The sequence below is a fragment of the Meleagris gallopavo genome, chromosome 8 (genome assembly GCF_905368555.1).
Source record: "Meleagris gallopavo chromosome 8, MGAL_WU_HG_1.1, whole genome shotgun sequence".
Lineage (NCBI taxonomy): Eukaryota > Metazoa > Chordata > Aves > Galliformes > Phasianidae > Meleagris > Meleagris gallopavo.
Window position 1 is genome coordinate 20,539,474 of NC_139411.1, and position 27,630 is coordinate 20,567,103.

General features: G+C 35.0%; 1 protein-coding gene across 2 annotated transcripts in view; it reads left to right on the forward strand.

The window, feature by feature from the left end:
- Positions 1 to 27,630, forward strand: part of DNTT (DNA nucleotidylexotransferase) — a 100,253-nt gene that overhangs the window by 8,996 nt on the left and 63,627 nt on the right. Inside the window, exons 4-8 of one of the 2 annotated variants that reach the window (XM_085229562.1) lie at positions 5,671 to 5,750; positions 8,590 to 8,764; positions 14,713 to 14,841; positions 24,635 to 24,805; positions 26,051 to 26,122. In XM_085229562.1, coding sequence (XP_085085688.1) covers positions 5,677 to 5,750; positions 8,590 to 8,764; positions 14,713 to 14,841; positions 24,635 to 24,805; positions 26,051 to 26,122 — 621 coding nt within the window. In that variant the 5' untranslated portion in view covers positions 5,671 to 5,676. Of the gene's footprint in view, positions 1 to 1,146; positions 5,751 to 8,589; positions 8,765 to 14,712; positions 14,842 to 24,634; positions 24,806 to 26,050; positions 26,123 to 27,630 lie in introns of those variants that run through there. The other variant, XM_085229561.1, reaches the window with a different exon arrangement.

Genomic DNA, 27,630 nt, shown 5'->3' on the forward strand with positions numbered 1-27,630 from the left:
AAACAAGATTTCATTTCTTAAAACTGATTATTCTCTGTGGTGGTAAACAGGGAAAAACTGAGAAGCTCGTAAGATGAAGTTGTATTAATGAAGTAATTCAAATAGATGGCAATACGGCTGTTTCTTTGAATAATGAGTCAAAACTTGTGATGACATTTCATAATAAGTAGATATGCATCATAAAATAATAGCATGAGAGTTGCATCTGTGATTTAGGAAGAAAGATGATGCTAAAGATTATGACTTTAAAAACAACTAAGGGATAGTATTTTTTCTAATACGGATTGGTCAGCATATTCACAGCTAAATAAGGAAGCCAACCCACACTGGGCCAGGGCTTGTAGGGGTTATTTGCAACTACAAACTTGATTTACTAGTCTTGAATTTTCTGCAAAATGAAATGAAGCCAGTTTTGAATTAGCCTGGAGGAAAAAAAAAAAAAAAAGAGAGAGAAAAAAAAAAAAAAGAAAACAACAATTGGAAGATTTGAGAAATAAATTTTTACACAGTTGAGGAAAAAAATCGTTTTCTTTGTATTGAAAGGTAGAGCTTTCAGACCCATGCTGTTGCTAGTTCTGACATTTTTCTGCAGCATATTTGGGCGTAGTGTGCAGAAAGACCACAGTTAGTACCTAGCATTGTGCTAACCGTTACTTGTTGCATTTGCTTAGTATGCTAGTAGCTAAGTTTTCTTATCTTGGTGTGATTTCCATAAAATTGTGATTTATCTCTTTTCCTATCACATAGTTTCCTTCGTAAGTTTTCTCCCCTCTGCAACAGCATTATCTTCAGTACTTGCACTTATTTACTCTTACTATATTAGCTGGTCTGGTTATCACCTCAGTTTAATGATCTGCATCCCAAATAAGCTTTTATATACTACTTTACTTTTATATATAGTTAAAAGCATTGTTGAAAACTGGAAATAGAAATAATACTGGAAATAAGTTTTGTTTTGGCTGAAGTGTCTCTCTCTTTATTAAATGCATCATGCTTTACTATCTTTAAGTGTAGAAGTTATAAATCTCACTCATACTACTGTTCACATATTTTGTAGTGTAAATAGCACTGCATTATTTGCAGTGTTACTGCAAAATGTCTATTGTACAAACTGGAAACTATTGTAGCAATGAATTAAAGGAGAATGCACGGCCAAAATGGCTGCTTTCTCAGCAGTGTGGAACTAAAGGAACTGAGAAAGAAATAAGCTCATAAGAAAAGAATTTTTGCACTTATAGTACTACCTTTTTATGTAAAAAGTTCATGAAATGTCCAGGAGTATTATTAGTCATCACTAAGAAAGAAAAATAACCTTTTTTATTTCAAGTACAGACTGTGCAACACCATTTGTGTGACACCTGATCTCCTAAAGTTTTTATGTTTGTTAATTCTCAGAAAAGACAGTGAGTTAAAAACAAAACAAAAAAAACCTCACAATCCAAACCAGACCTCTACCCTTGTAAACAGTGTTTGGAAGTGGTGTGTAACAGTTTAAAGGCTTGTCTGAACGCATGTGTGAATGGGATTACACAGATACGTCTGTTTATTGCTGAGAGGTTCACAAGACTCTCATGAGAGTACAGCATAAAGAAAACTACTGATGCACCAGCACAAAAATCAAGGGGTAGTCCGATAACAATCGCAGCAAGGAGCAGCAGCTACAGTTAGTAGAGTAATCAAAGATTTCAATTGTCTGCTGCTGAAGGGAGAGACTGAAGGCCAAGTGGAAATGCTTACAGGAATTACAGGCATGAGTAGAAAGTAACTCATGCCAAGGTTTGTTACCAATTACTTTTTCCAAAAGTAATTGGTGCAAGGGGGTACCCTATTCCCTTGCTTTATTGTTTATCACTGTGATGTCACTGTTCCCTGTTTTTCTCAGAAAGGGCTTACAGGGGCAAACCCTTCCTATAAACAGCTGTAAACAGCTGTGCATAGAATCAGTTAAAAAGCTGTCAGTTCTTAGTATTATTTCTACATGGGCAATTTCTGAGATATGTCACTAAATTCATTCTTTTTACTCAGGTTTTCATCCCCAATACAGAGAGAAAAAGAAGAGATAAGTAGCTATTCTGACCATGTGTATCAGAAATTTTATACTTTTGATGGCAGTGACTTCAAGATTTCATGTCCTCCCTAAGCCTGCTCTATTTTTCATGCCAAATACTGTGATACAGCCAAGTAATCACACTCGAAGCATCCTATCATCAGTTTCCCAAACTTCTTGCTCACCTGGATGTATTATGGTGCTTGCAATTTTTAATGTGAATGCCCCAAGCATATGTACTTCAAAATATGTCAGTAGGTGCAATTTTTTTCCATGTGGAGGAATTCAGTGACACAAGTTTACTTCATATGCACTTCCATTTCACACCATTATGTCAGACTGCTGTGTTAGAATAATTAACAATGATTCTAAAACAAAGAAAGCTAAGGAGAAGTGAATCTGTGAAACAATTGTGTGAGGCAGTATTAAACTAATGCTAAATCAAAAACCAGAAAGGTATGCAATAACTTCTCTAGTTTTTATTGATGGTACTTAAGAGTTGCTTTCCTGAAGATTGATATCCTGCAGTGCTGCATTAAAAGCACCTGCCACCCCACCACTTCTGACTCTTCACAGGAAAGCTATATAAAATAGATAAGTAACATTTTATAAAATATTTACAGTGCAATTCATATGAAAGTAGGGCACTAAAAGATTATCTGACAGAAATCCGGAAAGTGCAGTGAAAGCCTGTGTGATTACGTACGTTGAGAGCAGCTGACCTGTGCTTCCCAGAAACTGTTTTTTTCCCTTGAGGAACTCCCTTTGGAGTTGGATCAGCACTGAAGGCTCAGGCCCAGCCCTGCAACAGGCGCTGTCTGCGGGCTGCTTGACTGGCTGCTGCTTCATGCTGAAACATCTCTTTGTTAATCTGTGTCTTTGATAGTTCACAACACTGATCTGCAGCAACATCTGAATGGAGAAACATGCTCTAGATTTCCCTTAGGGACTTGAGTCATCCTAAAGGTCAGGAGTCTGGAAGAGTTGCACTGAGCTAGAGAATGGTGCTGTGGTTTTAGGCCACTGATAATGCGTAGTGAGGGTGAGGTGTTGCTTGTGCCTTTAGGCTGTTGATCCCACATAGTGAATGTGAAGTGTTCTCTGTGGTGCCATGACTCAGGAAAGAGAATGCTGTATAATAAACAACAAATTCACTTTTTTTCTCTGCTGTATTTGCTCTTTCCCAAAAGTCTGTTCTACTTTCTGTGTTAAAAAATTATTATAATGCAAGGTTGTAGAAGAGCAGATTATTCGCTCAGCTGGGATATGGAAATGCTGTTAATTTTAGAAGGTATGCTTAATAAAATTGCATCACTGACAGAGACATTTCCATGACATTATGCTGTACTTATTAGACAAAGGAGACCTTTTTGCATTAGGTTCAAAGCCAGAAATTGATTTCCAAAGGAGCCAGATACCTAACTGACTTTGATTTTGAAAATCTCAGTAGGCCTCCATTTGCATCTTTTTTGCACCTAAATATCCTTGAAAATCCAACTCGAGTTATAAGGATAACACAAAAGAATAATAACTTATATTTTTCATGCCAGAAGGGTTTTACTGGCAATGAGCATCTTGATGTTACACTGGGGGAAATTAGATTTGCATGTTTGAGAGCACTGAATTAATTATAACATAAAATAAGACTTTGTTTAACATATGTAAAGAATCTGTTCTCAAATACATTATTCCTTGCAGGGCTCAAGATAAGCTATTTTACTAAGCATAGGGAGGATGTAGATGCAAAATGGCCAGTGTTAAATGGTTGATCAGTTGTCTAGAAAACACATGGAACAACCGCAACAGACTGCTCAACCTTAATGCCAAATCCATCAATACTAATTTATTTAATACCTGCCACTATTCTTTTGCTTAAGCCTCTTAAAGTCTGCTTGTTCACTTTCTAGTTCCTATGAAAATATCTCACATAATTTAAAAATAACCTTGAAATGATTTATTTTGGCAATCTTAATGTTATGAACCAGAGAGAGAAAAGATATTTTGGCTTCTGGGTTATCCTTAGGCAATGAGAGAAATGAATGGAATCTAGTCTATGTACAGAACTATGTATATGTTTTTTTTTTTTATGGCTGCAGGAAGATCTCAGAAATGAAAGCTCTGTATTAATTTTTGATGGTTAGTTTCTATTCTGATGAAAACTGTTTCTTTATATCAGTGATAATACAGTTGAAACAGCATGAGCTATAGGGCTGGGAAAATGTCAGTAATACTTTTTATAATTTAATTTTAAACTTGTGACCATAATTGCAGGAAACAGGTTTTGAGTCATTTTTCCATAACTCAGGTTTTATATCCATCCATGATAAAATGACTGAAAATGAAGTTGATAGATCTGACTTAGGCCGAGTTTTTCACCTTGCTTCCTCTCCTGAACATGAGCAGTAAGAATTGCAAGATATAACATTTCTGACACATTCTGAAGGACTGGCAAAAACTAAATTCTCTGGTACACTAAAAATAAAAATCTAACTTGACATAGAAATGGGGCTATTTACCAGTGAAGTAGTATTTGTGCTGAAATAGATGCACATACAGTAAACTTGGTTGTTTGCACTCACTTTGTGCTGTTGGAAATTCAGGATCATATCTAAATGGATCCAACTTGATGAAGCATGTCTGCAATAAATTTTAGTGAAGTTTTCTGATGACCAATACTGCATGCTCTAGAACAGGGTGGTACATAGCCTCCATAATCTCCTCTGTACTTAGGGGGTCACTGGGTGCTTAAAAGCAGGAATTAATTTTCTTTACTGTACCTGACACAGATAGCAATATGTTCCAGATCAGGTAGTAGAAAGCATTGACAGCAGTGTGTGCCAAAGCTATATTTAAACTTATCTCTGATGTTTTCTTTGTCTCTTTGATTACCTTATTTTTAAAGCAACAATTTATTTTATTTCACTTCAAAAGTTTAGTTGTTTGCTCTCCTAGAAGACTATTCTTTTTTTTTAATCAAAGACTTAATTGCATAGGTATTACAACTGAACAGACTTGCATTCTAAAACATATTTGTATACTGTTATTAGGATGTATTCTAAGACATGGCTCATGAGAAATGATAGGAAGAATTTATTAATATATTGAAAATCAGTGTTCCCTGCAGTTTGGAAAAGTAAGGCTTGGAAAAACATCGAAAGAAGAACTAATGTAATTGTGCAATTAAACCAGCAGAAGATCTTGCCGGTTCTTTTAAATGATCTTTTACCATGATTGATATTATATGGATGAAGCCTTCACAGACTAATGTCTGTTTGAAGGAATTAAACCATATTTTCCACCTCTCTGGAACAGCTCTGTGCAAGCTGTCTTAGGTGGTAGTTGGTAATGTTTCTGCTTACGTAGCATTTGTTTTTGATTTCAAAGGGGAAACAAAGTAAAATGACTTCAATGGGTGGCAATCTTAGATACAGCTGCTGCCTGGCAGAAAGCTTGTTTGTTAGTTTCCTTTTACCAAAGTGAAAACACTTCTACCTTGCACCATGGAGAGGATCAGACCTCCAACCATAGTCTCTCAGAGGAAGAGGCAGAAGGGAATGTATTCCCCAAAACTTTCCTGTGGTTATGAAATAAAATTCATTAAGCTTGTCATTTTCATTATGCAGAGGAAGATGGGGATGACCAGAAGGACATTTCTGATGGAGCTGGCAAGAAGCAAAGGTTTCAGAGTCGAGAGTGAGCTAAGGTAGGAAAATGTTTATATTTCTAGAGATAGCATTAGTGATGCTGCTTGGAACATTTTAATGCAGTACATGCATTAATTCAAATGACTGCAGTTGAAGTTTTTCCTATATATTTTGTGGATGTACTTAGCTCTTCCCACTATGATGATGCTTCAGTTTTCAATCTATATTACTAAAGCATGATTCATTTTTGCTATCTGCTGGATAGAGAGTTAGCTGAACACAAACACTAGCAAAAATTCTTGTTTTTACCTCAAAAATTCATGGCTCCAATTTTTCTCAGGGCTGTCAATTCTAACATGTTTGCCCGTATCAGTCTGCTGTTTCTCATGTGGAAAATAAAAAAAAAGTAAAGTTTGAGCATGTGAATGTTTCTCATGGGATTTTTTTCTGTGCATTTGTATAATTTCAAGCAAACAATGTCTCTACCTGACCTAAACCAGCCACTATTTATTTACCCCTTGAAGTTAGGTTATCTTTATTATAAACTCAATGTCCAGTTCCTGAAATGAAAAATAAATATGTGGGATGAAAAATGCAGTTGTTGTAGGGACATTTCCCCACAACATCTCTAGTATTCTATTATCCAATTTTCTTCTGAGTAATACTTCCTGTGAGGTTTGTGGTTACTGGCTGCTTTAGTACAGCTTAGGAGAGTACTGAGGAAAGGCCTAGGAAAGAAACTCTGCAGGTTGTTTCCATGCTGTTGCATTCCAGTGTGAAGATATAATCCAGTGGCAGATTTATAGGGTGGTGCTTAGATAAGCCCTACTCATTTTGAAGGAAGCCTTCCTCCAAATAGTGCTATTCAAGAGTGCTAGTTATATTGTTATGCAGCTTTCTGAAACCTGCATCGTTATGTAGTCTTTCTGAAAAGCTGAAAGAAAACCAAGTGTTGATCATATCTCTGCATCTGTTTGCATGTAGTACACATCTAGGTCTTTCCTATAAAAAGTCATTTCCACAGATTTTTCAGTCTAATCAACTTTGAAAGACTGAGGAAGGAAGAAATGATTTGTAAAGTTTCAGTTTGGTATTAATCAGAAATAGGTGATTAGCATCTGATACAAAATTAATTGAATTTTCATGAAATAAAATGAACTGGTCTATTCTAAATCACACGTTAACAATCTGAGGACTGAGTAGAGAGTTTATCTTGGCTGCTTTGACGCAGTTATTTATTGCTAATTTTTAAGACTTTCTGTAAATTGCATGCAACTCAAGTGCTGTGTTTAAGTTCAACTTAGTTGCTAGTAGATAAAACAAATATTTAACTGTTGATTTTTGATTTTTAGAAATGCAAGAGGAAATGCTAAATTTATTACATTCTGTGCCAAGAAGAAAGCACAGCTGTACAGGTACCAGAGGAAACTGGTGTACCTCAGCTAAACAGCTGCTGCAAGCATAGTGATGGCAAAGTTCCCAGATCTGTAGCTTGGTACAAATACATTACACGTGAATATTTTATATAAAATGAAATAAACCACAGGAAGCCGAAGTTTTATGTCTCTAACTGAATTTTTTTTTTGCTCAAGTAAGGTATGACAGTTTGTTTAACATAGAACATACTAGCGTTAAATAATAAAAAAAAATTATTTAATAAAGAGTAACATAACCTAGATTTGCTGTCTTTCAGATTAAAATACATCGGGCAGAAGAGAGATTTTGCTATACCATGACACTTTTCTAATTTCTAAAGCATAGCATAGTCAACAAATTATTTATCTTTACTTTGGAGAGAGTTATATGGTAACACTTTTTTGTGGTTTGCTCTACAGCTGTGGCTAGAGATTTGATCAAATTAGTGACTATTGGTGTGAGCTGGGGTCACTGGGACAGACTAGAGCATTTTGTTGGTTTCCAGAATGTATTTTGTTTGGAAAAGTTCTGCAGGCAACCTGTCTCTAGCAGTTAGCACAGGTGATGGGTATGGACTTGCACTGCAGTTACAACAGCCATCTCTGCACTTCTTGGTGTGGCTGATGGCTTAACCTCCAGGTGTTATGGAAGGGCTGCAAACCAATCCATTAGGTCCTTGAGGGTTGGGCTCCAGGTCCCTTTGAAAACTCCTGTATGTGGATGAAACTCTCCATAGCATGGACTTTGCAGGCAGGTATGGAGTTCTGCAGGTGTCATCTTCATCATGAACTATGATGGCATTCTTTCCAAAGATATTCTGATACATCAAAATAAACTTAGCGTAAAAACCTTTGTGCTACTGTATTTTCAATCAGTGTCCACATAACTGCTTTGTAATTTATTGAACAATAATTCAAACTGAAAATTTTATACAAAACTAGGATATCAAATTTGTAGGAGACTGGCATCTTAGTAGCAAAGAAGAGTTAGCACGTAATTTGTAAGATTTAACTCAGTTTTGTGCAAGTATATAAAAGATAACTTTCAAAGAAATATCAGCTGCAAAGCTTTAAAGAATAATTGTTAACAGCCTTTTTAATACTGTGTAAAGTTTTCCTTCATTGTTTGGAAACCTAGAGAGGGAGGTTGTCAGGTACTGTAAAGTTTTTTCATTATAGTAATGTCTGTGCAAGCCAAATATTTTCAGAGTTGCAAAAAGATGTGTAATAAGATGGTATCTTACAGAAGTGCTTAAAGAAAGAAAATGCTGTACTTACAGGAGCTGTCAGGATAAAGCCTTTCCTCAAAGCAGACTCAGTAACTGAAATAAACATATTGTGATATGAAAATGCATCTGCTTCCCACGTCCTAACATAAAATGTATACAGCAGTTTTCAGGAAATGCATGGTAGGTAAATATGGAAATAGCATTTCTGTGGCTGGATGCGGGAAGAAAACTACTTTTTCTGTATTTCTTGACAGTGACTCTGTCACTCATATTGTGGCTGAAAACAACTCTTACCCAGAGGTGCTGGACTGGCTGAAGGGACAGGCTGTGGGTGACAGCTCCAGATTTGAAATACTGGATATTTCCTGGCTCACAGCCTGCATGGAAATGGGAAGACCAGTTGATTTGGAAATGAAGTATCGCCTTGTGGTAAGATGGGTGTGAATGTAGTATGAATGTAGTGTTTTTCAAAGTGAATGACTGATTTATTTATTTAACATATATACATACACAATTGTATTGCAATGCAATTTTAGAATTTAAATACATTTTTTCATACAACTATTTCAATGGCATTGCTTTAACAAATTAAGAGGAAGACCTGCTATATCATTTCCAACAACAAAATCTCAGTTCTGGTAATGCTGAATTACTTGCTCTCACATATTACAAACTGAAACAATATCCAGAGTTCCTGTAATAAGGGTGATATTAAAAGGGAAATATCCATCAATAACGTGTGTGCTTTATTGTGGTTCTTGTGATATTTCCACAAGTACTTTAACATCACAGTAAATGTCCCTCTGAGATGAATGTATTTTAATGGCCTCCTGGTAGAATACTTTGCGTCTTCAAAATGGTACAAAAACATGAAAACCTTTGTTTTTTTGAAACAATCATGTAACTGTGATTGTTTAGGGACCTCTGAGGGCTGCAGCAGTTTGCAGGCATACATGTTAAACTGTTGGCCCTGTAGAGTAAAACCGTGATTAAAAAATTTAGGTATCATTATCTTGCATTATCTATCAGTTTGAGCTGCAATTTGGAGGTTATTGCAAATCTGAAGCTGATTATTTGTTAGTGTTTGACCTTGAAACATTAAATGACAATGCATTTTACTCTGATCTATATCTGACAAAATTGTGTCCTAATTTTCCAAACTGGAGGATAGTGTGAAATGGTGATATACAATATTCCTAGTACAGACGGTAAATAACAGTGTCCAGTGATGCCCATGAATGCTGTGCACAGCGTGACAATATCAGGTGCCACTAGGCTATGAAATAAGCCCTGTGATGTGCCAGAATGTGTGCCTTCCCCTGTCCTAACAAGAACTTAACCCTCACACCAACAGATGTAGACTGGCAAAGAAATTAATTTATGCATCAGAAGAGTTACAAGTCTGATCTAACTCTCTCTGAAGTGAAGGATTCTTGCTGATTTTAGAGGGCCTAGATTAGGCTCTTTGTGAATGATGACCCTGTTGCAAAATAATAATGGGAGCACTTGTGAATGCTGGAACCACAGAAGCATGTGCAGTGTATATCTTCTTGTTAGGCATATGAAGCTTGAATTTTAAACAATAATATCCTACTTTTTTTCTTCCTCATCCTAATTTTTAAAATAGGAAATATGATTTATAAACATTACCTTTCACCAATTAAAAAAATGTCTTCTGAATAATTCTTCAGTCAGTTTTAATTGCCAGAAACTATTCCTCAGAGTCTTCCACTTAAAATTTACTGTTTAATAACACTTCAAAAATAAAGAATACATCAACTGTCGCTCTCAGATGCAGCATAATTCCATGACAGAGTACATGTTTATATTTGCAACCCTTCCAGTTAAGTATTCTTGCACTATATTTGCAGTATTTCTTGTGAACCTGGTGAAGGGAGAATATACTCAGGTAATTACCACAAAGCAAGGAAAAACCCACAAAAAAAAAACCTAAAAAAAAATCTATATAATTTCATAGAAAAACAGTTCATAAAAATACAAATACTGGGAATGTGAAAAACATCTCAAAACAAGAAACAAATCCTAAACATAACGGAATGTTGTGAATTTTGTTGAAAGATTTACATCAGGATTTAAAAGTTATCTAAAACACCTTCTTAAAAACCTATGGATTCAGGTTTCTCAGAAAATATCTTTTTCCCTTTTCAAATACTCTTTTCCCTTTGTCTTTCTCCATAATGTCTCAAATTATCCTAAAGCTGCTGCTGCTTCTTTTTTAATTTAAATGATTTTCTTTTATATAAAAATGTCCTTCTGGAATATTGCTAGAGCAGACCATTGTTATACTTTAGCTCTGCAAGTGCAAGCTTTTATTTTTATTAAAATAGTAAGATTTAATGCTGATAAATGTACAGTGCAGTAAGCAAACCAATGACAGATGTAATGTGAACTTTAAAACCAGTGTTAATTATACAGTGGCTGTCAAATAATAAACAACTTTGTAAAGCAATCAAGGAAGGAATAGAAAAGATTCTAGAATTTTAACAAATTTAAAAATATTTTTACTACTGTGATTTTTTTTTTTTTTTTCTGCTTTAAGACGGAAGGACTGAAGTAAAGTTTAATTTTCTAAGTACCAGGCTAAGCTTGTGCATAATTTAACTTAATTGGAGTTTCACTGAAGATAAATTTGGTCCATTGTGTCAGCCTAGTACAATCTGAAATGGAAATAAATTAACAAACCTTTAATTCAGGCTATCATGAACGTTTTGGAGTAAAAGAATTGGATTGCAGTAAATGAATGTGTTGGATGAAATTTCAGTACAGGTAAATTGGAGGTAAAAATTTCCGTTAATATCAGTTGCAATGAGATTTTATCTATCAGATCTTGTAGTAGCCTATTTGGAAGGTATTTTTTTCTTCAGGAAAAAAATGCACTGTGTTTTAATTGTTGTAATCTTGTTTTAATGCACTGTGGAGAAGAAATGTCCTTCTCTATGCAAAACGGGGAATGAAGTCAGTGTTACAGACCATTAACTAATATATTAATTATAATTGTCATTATAGTACACCTTTCTCTGATTGTGAATGATTGGAGTGACGCTCTGGTGTTAAAATGATTTATATAGTATAAAAGGCTGGATGACCAAATGTAAGCTGGTCTGAATCTTTAGTGGTCCATTCAATAACTGTTGACTTTTATAGTCAATAGCCACCACTTAATTTTTTAGACCCCATGGTGTGGTGTCTGAGCATCTGCTTCAAAGAGAAATAAAAATATTTCTCTAGTTGAGAAATGTCTTTGTCCCCCTAAACAAAGAGCTGCATTTTCTTGCAGTGTAAAATCCACTGCAAGCAGGTGGATATTCTGGTCAATAACCTGAGTGGAGAAACAAAGGCTTTGTGAAGGCATCCCAGTACGAGAAAGTAGTGATGCTTTCTATGTTATGGAAAAGGAAGAGTTAGTGGGAAGCTTTCAGTCTGATTAAAAATAAAACAAAAAAATCAAACCCACCAATGGGCACTCGCACCAGCCTTGGGATCTGTTCTGTGCTAGACTATCTCTTTGCCTTTTCTGCACTCAGAACCTGAAAGTTTGTTTTTACCTCTTCAGTTCTTTTTTCTTTTTTTCTTTCATTTCATTTGAAAGGCAAAGAGATTTATTTCCTTAAACAAAGGATCTCCCTACGTATTAGGAAAAGGTACCACACATTTTCATCCCCTGCTGCATCATGTGTCAGGCAACTCACATTTAACATTTTCCTGAGTGTCTCACTCTATTGCCCTGTGAAAGAGAAGAGGCTGTAACTAATGGAAGAAATCCTTCATGGTGACAAGTTAGAGTTTCCCAGAAAATAAAAAAACTTATCAACTAGCTGCCTTCTCTTCATAAAATGTGGGATATCAGCAGACTTTATTACTTGATCAATGCTGTCTGGACTTCACAAAGTTGCTGGCTCTTGAATAATGTGGCCTGATGCAGCCTGTAATATCTGCACAACTTATTCACTGCTGCTGCGTTTCCCCTCTTTGTTATTTCTATTATATTTCAATTGTTTTGTGGTTTGTTTGTTTTTAAATTTACTTTGTTCTTTGTCAAGACATCCTCTTTAAGATTCATTTTGCACCTAAGCCTCTCTCCTGTAAAAAAAAAAAAAAAAAAAAAAAAAAAAAAAAAAAAACAAAAAATAAAACAAAAAAACAAACAACAACAGAAAACTAATGCTGACTTTCTTTCCTCTACCATGAGGGGAAATGTCACTGTGCGGGAATGCCAGTGTCACAGTGTCCACAGTTACAGCAGCACTGATGTGAGGTATAAATGATAACTACATTTAGCAAGCAAGCTGCCTACCTGTTTGGATGTTTTTCAGTGACTGTCCCTTTGTAATTTACCATAATTTTCTCTTTAGTATAATGGAGTTATTTGAAAAAATAAAAATTATTTTTTAATGCTTGTATTTTTCTCATACACGTCATACTACCAATTATTTGGAGGTAATGTGAGTTTCCAAGATTGCTTGTACTACACCATAGTTTCCTGTGGGCTAAATTTTAGGTTTGTCCCACCAATTGTGCAAATTGTATTCTCCCATCTATTCTTTCCACTAATAAGCAATATACTTCCTAGTTTCCTGATGATAGGAGATCTTCTCTGTGGTTCTCATGTAGCCATCGTAGTATTTCTTACAAATCACATTATAGTAATTAAAGTTTGCTAGACATTTTTTTTCTGTTGATTTCTAGCCTGAGTTTCTTCTATTTTCTATATAATTAAGTGCAGCTATTTAGAAGCATAGCCACTGCTGGGTAAGAAAAATGCTTGGATATCTTTGCTAGGGCAGGTGCAGGATATTCATGCCAGTCTGCCACCCTCTTAAATACTTAGTTACTGTATTCATTTTTCAATCTTCAATTAATATTACCTAGGTAGGTAATGCTACATGTAGACCTACTGTTCTTAGCTAGTGCGTCTAGGTCTTAATGAGAGTAACAGCTAATTATATATTCTATTCAGTAAAATTCTGTTCAGTCTTTTCGTCTGGTGCTGTTATTTCAAGCAGTGTTTTAGCTGTAATCAATCATAGTTTATATGACTTATAATCAGTTGTAAAGTATAATTCATGAAGGTGTACAGGAGTGGATGAGTAGTTGTTGATTCTGACTGAAACCCATCTTGGTCTTACATATAATTTTCTTTTCAGTGTATACTATCAAAAACTGCCATATAATTCAGCACTCCTTCAACTGTGCAAGCGTGTGCCTCTTATATGTGTGTGTGAATGTTATTATTTAATTGCTCTGAATCAAATACAAGGGCAATTTAGCGTGAAAATATATGTTGTGTGTAGTGGGCATATGTGCGTATTTAAAGGTTTGCCTAGTATAGATATCTTTATGCCTGCATTTCTTTTGATAATGGGAAGAAAGGAGTCATCATTCAGTTGTTGGGGTGAAAAGTTTCTCAGTACATCTGTGTGAATTTTTTTTTTCATTAAAAAATTTCCTTGTGGTGTTTGGATAATACAACATGATATATTTCTGACAGATCTGCCAAATCTTTTTAGACAAAATGACAAATAGCAAAAAACCCAAAAAAGTGCTGAGAACACTTTGGGAGTTTTCAAAATATTTGAGATTTGAGTACTTCCTCTGAAAGCAAAGCAATTAAAATACTGGTCACATAAAGTATCAGAAAAGCTGCTGCCAGGTTTTCTTTTTCCAGTTGCTCACAGATCAGGACACTTGAACAGTGAGGACTCTCTTTTGCCACTGGAGATGTGACTGCATATTCTGCCTTTCAGCAGAATTCTTTTTGCACCTTGCTATAGAGTCTCCTGAGGTGGATGGTTGACTTTTTGTTGATACTGGTCCATTTGTACGAAACAAAATTAGGGGAAAAGAGAATGAACATGTCAGCCTTGTGGTTAAAAACCCTCCCATGTAAGATTTCACAGCTGGCACCTTTCCTTTGTTCAGAAAATAATGTCTGAGTGGGGTCAATGTCTTTTTGTCAACTACTGAATTTAGATACAGATCAAAAAAGTGAATTGTATATGTTCTTTTTCTTCTCTGAGTAACATCCCTGATTTTGTATCAAATCTAGTGTTTTCTGGAAAAATGTATCTTTTCTATCAGCCTTATCTACTTTTAAACTCTTGTAGCTTTTCAATTTTACTGCAACAAATGGCAGTGCCATTGAAAACTCTCTGCAAGAACTGACCACAGAAAATGAAAAATTCAGGCAGTCAACACAAAAACTTTTAATGTAGTGGAGCATATGTGATTACTAAATGTTTTTCCTAAGGAGATGTAAGAGCATTATTATTCTCTAGCTGCATTAACAGCTATATATTTCAGGCTCATTTAATGTATTTATTTTGTCATTTTAAGCTATTTGACTGTTTTCTTGTTAGGAACAAGCAGAGCAGTATCCTACTCTGAAAACACCTGAATCGGAAGTGTCATCATTTACTGCAAGCAAAGTATCCCAGTACTCATGTCAAAGAAAGACGACGTTAAATAACTACAACAAGAAATTCACAGTAAGTCATATTTCTTCCATGAAAGAAAACAAAGATAAATAAAATAATTAATACATCCATATTATCCTCCTCAAATTCATAAGTTAAAAAGCACAACTATAGCAATAAAAAAGTTATGTCTTCCATATTTAAATTGAGTGGTAGCTTGATTTCACTTTTTGGGGGCTTTTGAAAATACTGTGAATCTTTATACAAATAGCTTGTAAATGCATATCCTTTTTTTAAAACAAATGATAGAGTGACATTCTGAAAATATCATTTGGTCTTGCATCTTTGACAAGACATTTGACAAGATAGAAGTGGCGATAAGAAATTTTGCTTTTGGGCAATTCAAGATACTTCCTATTTCTTTGTTCCTTTCTCTTTTATCCAAGTATTCAGTAATTTTAAGTGTCTGCTTCAGATTTCCAGTTGCTTAATTATGAAAACAGATTGGTATAATTACTTTCACGTGACAAAAAAGAAAATACATTGTTCACTTAAACGGATACTTTACCAACTCTCATATATCTTGTTTAATGCTCTTACCATTACACAGTTCAGTAGGCATGAAGAACCTGAGTCATGTGGCCTAAATTCCTCTTAAGTTATTTTACATACTGGCTCCTCTTGACTGTCTCTAAACAGCTGATGTTGACTAGTCAATAGGAAACATTTGTCACAGAGTTTTCAATATAATTTAGTCTGAATAAATCTGGAATGTAGTTCAACTATAATATGAAACTCCTCTTTATCTTTTTTAGTTTTATTATTTATTTAGTTATTTATAACTATCATGCTAGATTTTGTGTGATTATAAATGCATACAAATCATACAAATAAGTAGTATTTATTAGATTTAGATAAAAAGAATAACATCAGGTAACAATGAATATTTACATTTACAATGTAAATATTAAGAACCCTGGGAATTCAGAACTAACACTAAATCTAGGAGCAATTCCAAAATGTCTTGATCTGGAATGTGCATTCCAGAATTAACCTGAATTTTATATTGTAGTGATTCTTTGAAATAATCATAAAGTGTACTAATTATATAATAGCACTTATAGTACATAAGTAGACTAAACTGTTTCATTACAAAATTTCCCTCTTTGAGCAACTTGATCAGAATTTGATCCTGCTTTGATCATCATCTTGGACTAGAACCCTGCTGAGGTTCCTTCCAATTTCAATGATTCCAACATTACCAAAACTGCTGCCTGTGGTTACTGCATCTTGCCTCCTGCTAAAAAGACAAAGTTGTGTAATACTGTTATTGTTTAACCTTCTGAAAGTAGTAACTCCTTTTTGCTGTTTACAAAAATCATGTTTGTGCTGCTGTAGGGAAAGATGTAATATGGGTTAAAGATTCTCTAAAATACGGCTTTCCTGAAGAGGTAAAATAAGGGCCTTATTTCTACATTTGTTTAAAATGATGGAATGTAGTAGTCCTTTTGAAAGTGAATGGCTCTTTGTTGAAGTTTCTGTAGTACGACATTGTCTGTTCATTCAGAAGGTGAAAAATATAATTGTGATGAATAATGACCATGAACAATGGCTACTGCTATAAGATATGAAGGTGTAGCGATATTTACTTCTTTAAGATATTGGTCACAAAAGGATCTGGAAAATGGTGTTCCTTTTATGATGATACATTTAAAAATTAAGAGATCAAGTGTTAAAAGAAAATTTATTTGCAAATTCTTGCATTACTTTTCCCTTTTCAGATATTGAGAATTATAACTGTTTCAGGACAAGCGGAAATGGTTTTATGTTGAGGCAGGGAAGATTTAGGTCAGATGTCAGGGGGAAGCTCTTTACAGAGAGAGTAGTGAGGTGCTGGAACAGGCTGTTCAGAGAGGTTGTGGATGCTCTGTCCCTGGAGGTGTTCAAGGCCAGATTGGATGGGGTTCTGGGCAGCCTGGTCTAGTATTAAATGGGAGGTTGGTGGCCCTGCATGTGGCAGGGGGGTTGGAGATTCATGATCCTTGAGGTCCCTTTCAACCCTGGCCATTCTGTGATTCTGTGAGTTACAGGGCTTGTCTTCACATTGTTGAATTCCTGAATGTAGTCCAAGATTCAGTTAAATCTTCAGTGGAAAACTGTGATAACAGCAACAGATTTATTGAATGGTTTCTGTTATGCTTGTGTTTCAAGAGAGGAGAGTCCCAAAATTACTTCCAGGTTTATCATTGCAGCAGCTTTAATGTCAGATTATAACTTGTATTTGAATGAATTTAGCTGAATGAATTAGAAGGATTGCAGTTCAATAACTAATAAGCTGAGACTTCCTTCAGATATCCTAGATATCAAACATTTCTGAATCTGAGTAGAAATTAGGTTTTCTAATGACAAAGATGGCAGTTTTTCATCCTTCTACTTTGAGAGAAACTGTTCTGAATTCGCACAGTATCTTATTGCTGGAGGTGGCACTGGACAAGTTGATAATGCCTAAATATCTGTCTAGCATCTGTGTCTTGAAAGTCATAGTATAACTCATTAGGACTCTTGCTCTTTTTCTTCACCACCAAAGCTTGCAGTGACAGCTGAAGGCTTAGGTATTTATGGCCTGCAGAAGTCTGCCCGTTTCCTGGAGACCTGCCAGTTTGTCTGCATAATGTCACAGGATTTTGGCTTCCATTTTTTTGCAGTTATTTTGTGGATTTTGTGTTAAACCTGTAATTCATATTCTTCAGTAAAATTGTTCCAAAAGATTTTTCAGTGGAAGCTCTTATCAAATACACTGAAGTGTTGGTATAATTCACTTGTGTATGCTGCGGGCAGCCAACCATTAAATGACAGATTTTTCCTGGCTCAATGCTGTATGTTCCGAAAATTAGATCCAATCAGTCTTGAATTACAGTTTGATGATAATATTTTGTTATAACAACTTCATATTGTGAGACAGAGTTGAGAGAGAGTTCAATTTTCTTAGAGATTTTCTCCTTTCTTCTGTTAGCTGAAAAATTTTGAGATTTGATATTGCCTACTAGAGGGGCACAAAGTTGTTATTTTCTTATGCATTCTTGGATGAACTCACAGTTTTTTCCTTTTTCTGCACTGTGTCCTGATGCTCTGTGTCAAGTTCTTTTGAATGAGAAGCAGTTAAGTTTGTGAAAGACTAGTATTTACTTTTGACATCTTTTTGTCTCTTTGTAAGGGTAAGAGAACAGTTGTTAATATATCAGTGACATGCATACTGTCAGGAACTGAATCTGCTGATTTCTTGGGAGAGACATGTGGGAGGCTTTAATTCTGGAAATAAAACTGCAATTAGTGAGAAGTTTTTATTCAAAGTAAAATTCTATATATATTTCAGAATAAAATACCATTTTGAAAATCAAATGGCAGTGAGATTTGATAAGAAACGAGGACAATGACGTGGTTTAGTACATGTTAAATTTCTATGTTCAGCTGTTTCATGTTTCCTTTATAGTGTAAGATCCAGGACAGAACTTAAAGAAAGTTGCAGCAAATTGATTTTTATGTCATGGAAGAAGCTACAGCATTGTTGACAAAAAATGGTCAGGTTTTCATGACCATGTTCTGTATGAAGTAAATCCCCACTGAAATTATTTTTTCAAGCCTGGAATAGTACTGCAAATCCCATTGTTTGTATAAAATGTAGGTCAAATATCATGTCAAAGACAAGAGTGTGGCATTGCATGGCAGCTTATGGAAAGCAAACTCCCTCTGATTTGTGGAGTCTCATGCATTTTTGTGTTACATACACTGTGGCCTCATGATCCACAGTTTAGAACATATTGCCATGGCATTACTGATTTGCATGATTTGGGAGTGCACCTGAGTATGTAGCTTGGACTGCAGCTATTCAGATGAATAAACATATAAAACAAAAGGGCAAATCATTTCACCCAGAGTTTCTACTGTAACGTGTTTATCTTAAGTTTGCCTTAAATATTAATGCTATTCTCTGGTAATATTATTCTAACATTCTTCTCTGCTGATTTTGTAAATAGTTAGCCATTCTTCCCCTGTCCTGCTGAAAATATACACTTGGCGGCCGCATTGTGTTTTCACGTGGTAAAATAAATGGAGTCATTCTGCTTCACCCACAGGGGTTTGTTGAATTTGAATATTAATACCAGGCAGCAACAAAATTCAGAAAGACATTCTTCTGTGAAGAAAACACAATCAAATTCTTACAGAAGAAACTAATTAAGTCAAAGGCAAATGGTTATGTGATTCTGAGGCATATTGCTAATGCTTCCGAGTGTTACTCTACATGGCTGTTACTCATGGTAATGAGAATATAAATACTTAGCATGGGAAAATGCCTGGTTTTCTTTCCATTTTGCTAGAGAAAAAAGTAATCCATATTTTATTTTCTCTTCTTTTTTTTTGCCCAAAGAAATACACAACAGTTATGTCAGTGGTTCAAACACTTGTTATAATTCCATTTTAAGGCCTCAGGAAAGTCTAATGAACTTGAGATTTCTGTAGGTAGAAAACAAACTAACTGAATGCACACTAAATAACATACTGACTTACTGACATAGCTTACTTCAATGAAGTAATATCATGAACGTTATAATTCGGATTATGCTATTTCTATCTGTTATTTTCTATCTGTTAGCTCCTTTGTTTCTCCAGTTGATGTAACATGACATAGTAAAATCTTTGGACCGGAACAAGTATTGGGCTTTTCTGTTCTGTTCAGAAAATGTGGAGAAATTCAGATTGAAACAAAATGGATCATTTAATTTATATGGGAATTGCTTTCATTAATTCTACAGGTTGACTCAGATTTTTGAGTTCTTGAAATAAGAACTTGAAATGATTTATTTTGCTTCTCTGTGTATATAGAATGTATACATAAAGACTCCATGTCTCTTTCCTTTGGCTCTTGAAATTAGGATTAATTCTGGAGGAAGTTAAAAGAAAATTATTTGAATGTCTTGGTCATTCTAAATCTCCTTTAAATCACTTTGGCCAGCTTTGAATAAATATGGGCAACAGCAATTTTATGAGAACTAGAACCCACCCTTTGGGTTTACTAGTTATTAAATAAACTTGAAGTGTTAAACAGTGATTGAGAGAAAAAGCAGTTCCATTCATCTTGCTGCTCTTAATATAATAGTATAGGTAGTAAGGTATAATGTGAGATTTCCTATTTTCTTTTTTTTGTTTAGCGCACTTAACCCACCAAAGAGATAAATATTTAAGTTCACCGCTATAGTAGTATGATACTGTTCGTTCACTCATGCTACAGTAGCACTTGCAGGCTCAAGTAAGATAGGGTCTTTTTCTTTTTTCATAAGGGATGCTGAATAACGTAGAAGACAATTCATGCCCTGGAGACTTTACAGCCCTAGTAGACTGCAAATGAAAAATAGCAAGGGAAACACTGGCAGGGAGGTCTGAACTTTCCAAGTACACAAGGCAGAAGAACAGTAGATACAGGCGTGAAAATAAGACAAGTGACATGCCCATGAAGCTATAATGCTTTACTTACAAAATAGATTAGATTTAAAATACTTTTTCAAAATATCTTCCATCTGATATTTTTCAATTTAATAATGGAAGTGTCTGTTTTTACAAAAACTTTAGACTGTTGTTAAAAAAAAATATTGCAAGTAGTAGTGGGACTAATCTGAAAGTCTTAACATTAGAAGAAGGGTATTATGAAGTATAACCTGGAACTATTAACTATTTTTGCTTTCCTGAAATGTGAGTGGCCTCATGCACTCTGATATTCATGTTGAAAATTCTTCAGGAGACAGAAAATAGCAATGCACTAGAAGTTTGGTGTATTTTTTTTTTTTTTTGAGAATCATTCTAATTTATTAGTTGATAATTTTGTTCTAAATTTTGACTCCACTGTAATTTCTAGCTTTTATAATCTAATATTTTAGTGTGCATTTTTACTTGTGCCTGTTTCTTATTCATGTTATGGCATTTTTAGTATTTATCTTAAGTACTAAATGTTAAATAAGCTTCAAAATTTCTGTCAGCACATTAAGCCTCTTTACTTTTAACATAAATCAAAATCCTTTTGTACTTTTGCAACTGACCAGTACTTATCTTGAAGCCCATCCCATCCCCAAATACTTCCATAGCCTAAGTCTCATTCACATACATTTCAGTTTCAGGCACAGATGGGCCATTTTTGATAAATAGCTTTCAAAATAATACAAAGCTGAAATGTAGCTCAACTATCTTTTACACTGAATTAAAGCAGTCTCTACAGAATACTACAGAGGTTATGAAAATCCTCCATGTTAGAAATCTTAGAAATTTACTTTCCTTTTTAAACTAGTATTTGTTAAACAGGCAATCTGAGTATTCATCTAACTGATAAAGAAGCTGGCAAGGTGCTTTCTGTATAAAGTACTGAAGCTTAGAGTAACATTAGGGGTTAATGACTTTCTTTTTTATATCACCTTAGATTTCATGAGTTATCTTATATTTTGAGGTATGTTTATATTATATATGAGTTATCTTATATATCCTTGAGATCCCTTCCAACCTGGGCCCTTCTGTGATTCTGTGATATTGCAAGCTTTTTCTCAGCTAATGTAGGAATTCCATTTCCCTTCACCACCTGGAATATTATCCAATATGTACTAAAGCATTGAACAGGCCGTAACTCCACTTGAAGATCAGTTACTTTTATTTTATGTATTTTTTTTAAAAGCAGAAAGATTTTATAAAAAAGAATATCAAAAGTAGTTTTATGTAATTAATTGCAGCACTTTCAGGCACTGTTTTGTACAGGGAATAATGCATATTCAGTACTGTTTGTTTATTTAAAATAGCTTAATGAGCTCTGCGAAGGCAGGAAAACATTGAATAATGCAAACTAGAATAATAAAAATGCTTTGATTGTTTTCTCATTGACTGACTGTCAACAGTCTCTGAGTAAAATGCTACATGTGACTGCCTTTTTCAATAGTGGTGGGGATACAGCTTTGCTGTAGACTGGCCACACACCAGTAGAAAGGGGCTAGAACCTCTATGAAACAATAATGTTGGTACATGCGGATACATTTATCGTTATGACTGATTCTTTAGCGTAGAATGTCTGTTTAAATGCCCACAAAAGTGTATTACTATTGGGGGTGAGAGGAAGGTTACACAGACTTTTCAAGTTTCCTAATCTAGAAGATGACTTTCCTATCTGTCATTACTACATCCTGCTGAACAAGTACTTAAAAGAGGTGTTTTCTGTGTGTGTGTTTTTTAGATTATTTTAAAAGGAGGCAACTACTGTAACTTTTTGGATCAATCCCTAGTTAATGCTGTGTCAACCTACACTGAGATATTTGTTGCCAGTTACTCCTTTCTTCAGCATTCATGTGCTCTTTAGCATACATTGTAAAGAGAACAAAAAGAGCAACTGTAATTTTGTGGGTGGAAATGTAAACCTCACTTGAAGAAAAGTTGTGACTTCAGTGTTAGGAAACTAGGAATAGTAGTATCTACAAAGATATTTTTCTAAATAGTAGGAAAGATTCTTTGAAACTGCTGGAGACTAAGAAGATTAAGAACTTGAAAGAACACTCAAACAAAATAAACACAACAGCATAGGAAACATCTGACCACTTTGGTTCTGTACTGCAGAGGGCTAGCTGAAGAAACTCCCAGATCTTACATTTTTCTAAACAGGTCTTTCCCAAGATGTCTGTCATGAATTGTTACGAATATGGAATTGCACTGCATTTATTAAGCTGCCAAATAAGTGTGCAGCTAAGTGGAGGATTTCTTGGTGAGATGGACAACTGATGATGGACAACTGATGATGGACAACTGATGATGGACAATTGATGACCAATCTTTAGACTTTACTGACTACTTAATAACTCTTTAATCACAAAGTCTTAATTGTTTTGTTTTGTTTTTTAACAATCTTAATTATTGAGAGTTCACTCAGAAAGCAGAACCCTATTTGTTTCAGGGAAGTCTTCACTAGAACCAACCAGCTAAAGAGAATTGCATGTATGAGCTCTCCCTAGAAGATAAATAGGCTTGTCCAGAATATTGTTCTATAAGAGAAAAGAGGAAAAGGTCTATTTCAACTGGGGAGCTTGAGAACAGAGAATGAGCTTTTGCATTAATGTCTTATGTTTTATTAATAGCTATCACACAAATGAGTCGATAAATTAGATGCAAAAGGTACTGTTGGTTGACTATGTATTAACTGGGAATACAGAAAGGACCAGAGAATAATAAAAATAAGTCACCCGTAAAGGGAATGCAAACCTCTAGTAAAATGCCTGCTTCACTATTTTCATAGCGTTTGAAGTGTGAAGAGAAAGATGCAGAATGCTTTGTCATAGTTGCACTGAAAAAAAAAGTGTTTTTGTTCAGCTGAGGTTCAACTGTTCGACTGTTTCTTCTAAAGACGTATTGTCAAGCCAATTGAGATCTCAGGTTTTTATCTGATAAGAGGAAAGCATTGCAGATCCTAAGGTCTGTAGATACGTTTTCTTCAAAGCAAAGCCTTTAATTTACTTTGAGACCATACTGTTAATAGTCTAAACAATACAATATGTCAGATGATCTGTTTTTCTAGAACTCACCAAGCTGAATTAAAAATAACAAGTAAACAACCTACGCTCACTGTGAAAGGCATATTTAATTTTAATAACTTTTCTGTTTTTATTATCTTAAGGGATTGTAGCTCAAGGGTGGTGGTGGTGGTGTTGAATAGATCAGGCTGATTCCTTTGATGCAGGATGTGAAATCCTATTCTTAACTCCGTGGATGTTATGAAGAAATCACTTCACTGAGTTTGCCATCATGGCATTGAGTAGTGTTGGGACTAACTTCCTGTTCACTTGGAAGTATTATGCGCATAGTATTTTGGATGCCTAGGGCCTGTAACTTGACTTTATATTTTGATATAAAGCACAATTTTTGATATGTGCAACAATAAAAATCAAAGTAAAATCTAAGACTTTTAAAAAACAGTATAAAGGTGAATTTAATTACTGGTTAATTACTTACCTGAGGGCAGGAAAAATCTCTTTAGTCTTTTCCACTCCTACTATTCATTTCAGTCATTGTTTTAGTAAATCATCTGCTGTCTCCTGGTATATGTATCACAGGGTGATTACTCACTGTTATTCTTAAAACTTTTCTGATGAGCTCCTGAAATACATCTCAGTGAAATGCAATTGCAGACAGATGCACACTGAAGGCCACTTTATTATTTTATTATTTATCTTATTGGTTAAAGAATCAACAGGATTAAGTTGGAAGACAGGAAGGATACTCAGCAGCTCATAAATACAGAATGTATGGTGCTTTCAAGACTTGGAACAGCTTGCTACTCTTGAGAATCTGATGAGTAAGAATAGGATCTCCTGCTGGGATGCAAGACTCTTTGTCATGCAGGAACTTCAGAAGTCTTTCTAATAGTGTTTGTTTATGGTCTGCAATTAGTCTGTCCAGTGCCATCTGAATGGTGCACAGGGTCCTCCCTAAGTTCCAAGTGTGGGACTTTAGATATGTATTTTGAACAGCCAAAGTCTCTTCTGGAGATGGTACACTCTGCAAATCTGAGAAGAAAGCATTTAATTTTGCAACAGTGGAATAAATTGAGCTTTTTTTTGCAAGGCTTCATTAAGAACATGGTCTTCTAAAGGCTTCCAGCTGACTAGAATCTGGAAGTTTTTTTTACCTTAGAGTGGTTATGAGATGACACTGAATTTTTGTGATGAACTCCATCTTTTCACACTATTATAATTAAGTCTTTCTTGACTTGGCATACAAAGTAACTCTTCTAATGAGTGTATTGAATAGCTTTCACTAATTTTGTTTCTACCCCCTCTCTCTCTTCTCCCAGGATGCCTTTGAAATAATGGCTGAAAATTATGAATTCAAAGAAAATGAAATATTCTGCCTGGAATTTCTGAGAGCAGCTTCTGTGCTGAAATCTCTTCCATTTCCAGTAACCAGCATGAAAGATATACAGGGATTGCCCTGCATGGGAGACAGAGTCAGAGACATTATTGAGGTAACATACCTCTGCATTCGCAGCCAATTGATCTTTTCAAGTCTACTTTTAGAGGTCACAGAATATAGCATTAATGTTTGCATGCGTTTACTCAACTGTGTGTATTTTCTTTAGTAACAATATATTATCCTTGATACTAGGGATTCAGTGATTCCTTGAATCCTTTTATAGTAACATAAAGTTCTGAAACAGAATGCTTTCTCTTATGAATAAAGTTAAATCACAAATAAGTGCAAATAAATAATGCAGTGTGAGAGTTATATGTGATTTTTAAGGACATACTCTGATTTGAATGTGACAGTTTAACAGTAATAGTTTTGCTTATATAACATCTGCCCTTGGCAACATCACTTTTCTCATCTGAATGCTTTATCGGAAATGCAATTTTTGCCAAACTGGTAAGTATTTTAGTACATTAATGTTAAATCCTAACTTGCTCTGAATCACATCAGAGCCTTTTATCTAGGTGAAGGATGAACTTTACATTCTTACAGGAACTTGAGAATTCCCTGCATTTTTCTTTAATTCTTGGCCTTTTCAGGACCCTGCATCTCAGGTACTGTTACTGCAACAAGAGCTGATCAGAGTGTCTCCAGTGATTGCAGAGGTCATTGCTGGGTGTTATGATTCAGTCTGTTCCTATTCTGCCTCACTCCACCCCTTAAGAATGCAGCCTCTGAAGAGCTCCTTGTACCTACTACCTGAGGGCTGGGAATTCAATTATGACCCTACAGAAAGTAGAATGACTTTTTGTTGTTATAAAAATGTCGTCTTTTTCTCATTTTATTTTTTCCTCCTCTTATCAGAGAGATTGAAGGAACTGTACATTCAAGAAAAAAATCTGGTTTTAAAATACTTTTACTGTTAAGAGAAATAAACTCAAGCAAATAATGAAATTTAATTTTCATAGCAACACATTGATAGCTTATGATAAATGTCTATTTTCTGGCTGTAAATTTATGAGTAAACAAGTAGTGTGAAATATATTTCATGATCCCAATTTCTACTTCATCTTTGTGTAAATGTATAAGTAAATAAGTACTGTGAAATTCATTCTGTAGTCCCAGTTCCTCCTTCATACTTCAGTAATTTTCTGTCTCAGAAAGGACTGCAGATTTTAATCCTGATGGAATAAAACAATGTGCTTGCTAAATAGGCTCTCAATGTTTTTACAGGTTGGTAAGACTTTTCATTAGATTATTTCATTTCATCTTGATTTTAAAAATAATGCTTTTCTCTGTTCAGGAGATCATTGAAGAAGGAGAGAGCTCTAGAGCTAAAGATGTACTAAATGATGAACGATATAAATCATTTAAGGTAAGGAAGTATATTTCCTTCTGATTAGTAAGGAATTTACTGATAGAACTGTCTGTTTTATAATAAAGAAATATCAAGTATAAATAAAGAATAGATATTGAATAAAGAGAGCATGGAATAACTGAAATCAGCTACCTTTATAGTCATTATGATGCATACACAGCTGCTCTTAAGCTTCAACTGAGCAATCTCTTTTTCCTTAAAACAAATGTAATGCATTCTCTTTAAGTGTAATACAGTGTTTGTTCTAGCGTTACTCCCTCCCCCGTTGTGTTATTGCAATAATACTATACCATTCTGGTATTAAGAGAATACTGGATGAAATAGATGAGTCAGATCTATTTTGATTCTCCTTTGAGTGAAGTAAAAGAAAGAGGACTTGGAGATATTTCTTTGTCAGGCAACTTGTTGCTTCAAAATCATTGTCACATTTCTGCATAGTTACAGGAAACCTAGAAAATAAATACCACATTTCCCATTTTTTTTAAATATTATTTCTTAAATATTCTCCACTGGAAATATGTTTTAATTTTATCTGCAGTTTTAATCTCTAAAATATCCTCTGTGTTTTCAGAAAAAAGTCTTAAGGGAAATAAAAGGATTGGGACTGGTACATTCCGCTCTGTATTATTTGCCTTAGCTATTTAAGGCAGTTCCATTCTCTCTAAATCGTAACAGTGGTATGAAAAGACATTCAGATACAGTAATAATCGTCAGAAAAGAGGTGAAGATTCTCATGTGAGGCAGGATTCAGCAACCAGAATTACTTATTAATGGTAGTAAAAATTGAGGATCAACAATTATATATTGTACTTCAGAGTTTAAGAAAATACCTTTAGAGTTTAGAATAAAACCTACCAGAGGACGTATCTCCAATATGTTTTATGCGTTTTTTTCATGTACCAAATTACAACAAACCAATGTGGATCTTTTTTTTGGCTGAGTGCAGCCCCAACCATTTGTCTAAATTGGCTGTAGCTGGTTTTGTTTTTTTTTTTTTTTTTTTTAATCTGTATCTAGGTAAGTGAAGATCGTAGAATCATAGAATGGGCTGGGTTGAAAAGGACCACAATGATCATCGAGTTTCAACCCCCCTGCTATATGCAGGGTCGCCAACCACCAGACCTGGCTGCCCAGAGCCACATCCAGCCTGGCCTTGAATGCCTCCAGGGATGGGGCATCCACAACCTCCTTAGGCAACTTGTTCCAGTGTGTCATCACCCTCTGTATGAAGAACTTCCTCCTAATATCTAATCTAAACCTCCTCTGTCTCACTTTAAAACCATTCCCCCTTGTCCTATCACTATCCACCCTCGTAAACAGCTGTTCCCCCTCCTGTTTTTATGCTCCCTTGAAGTAGTAAGCCACAGTGAGATCTCCCGGAGCCTTCTCTTCTCCAAGCTAAACAAGCCCAGTTCCCTCAACCTTTCTTCACTGGAGAGTTGCTCTAGCCCTCTGATCATCTTAGTGGCCCTCCTCTGGACCTGCTCCAAGAGCTCCACGTCCTT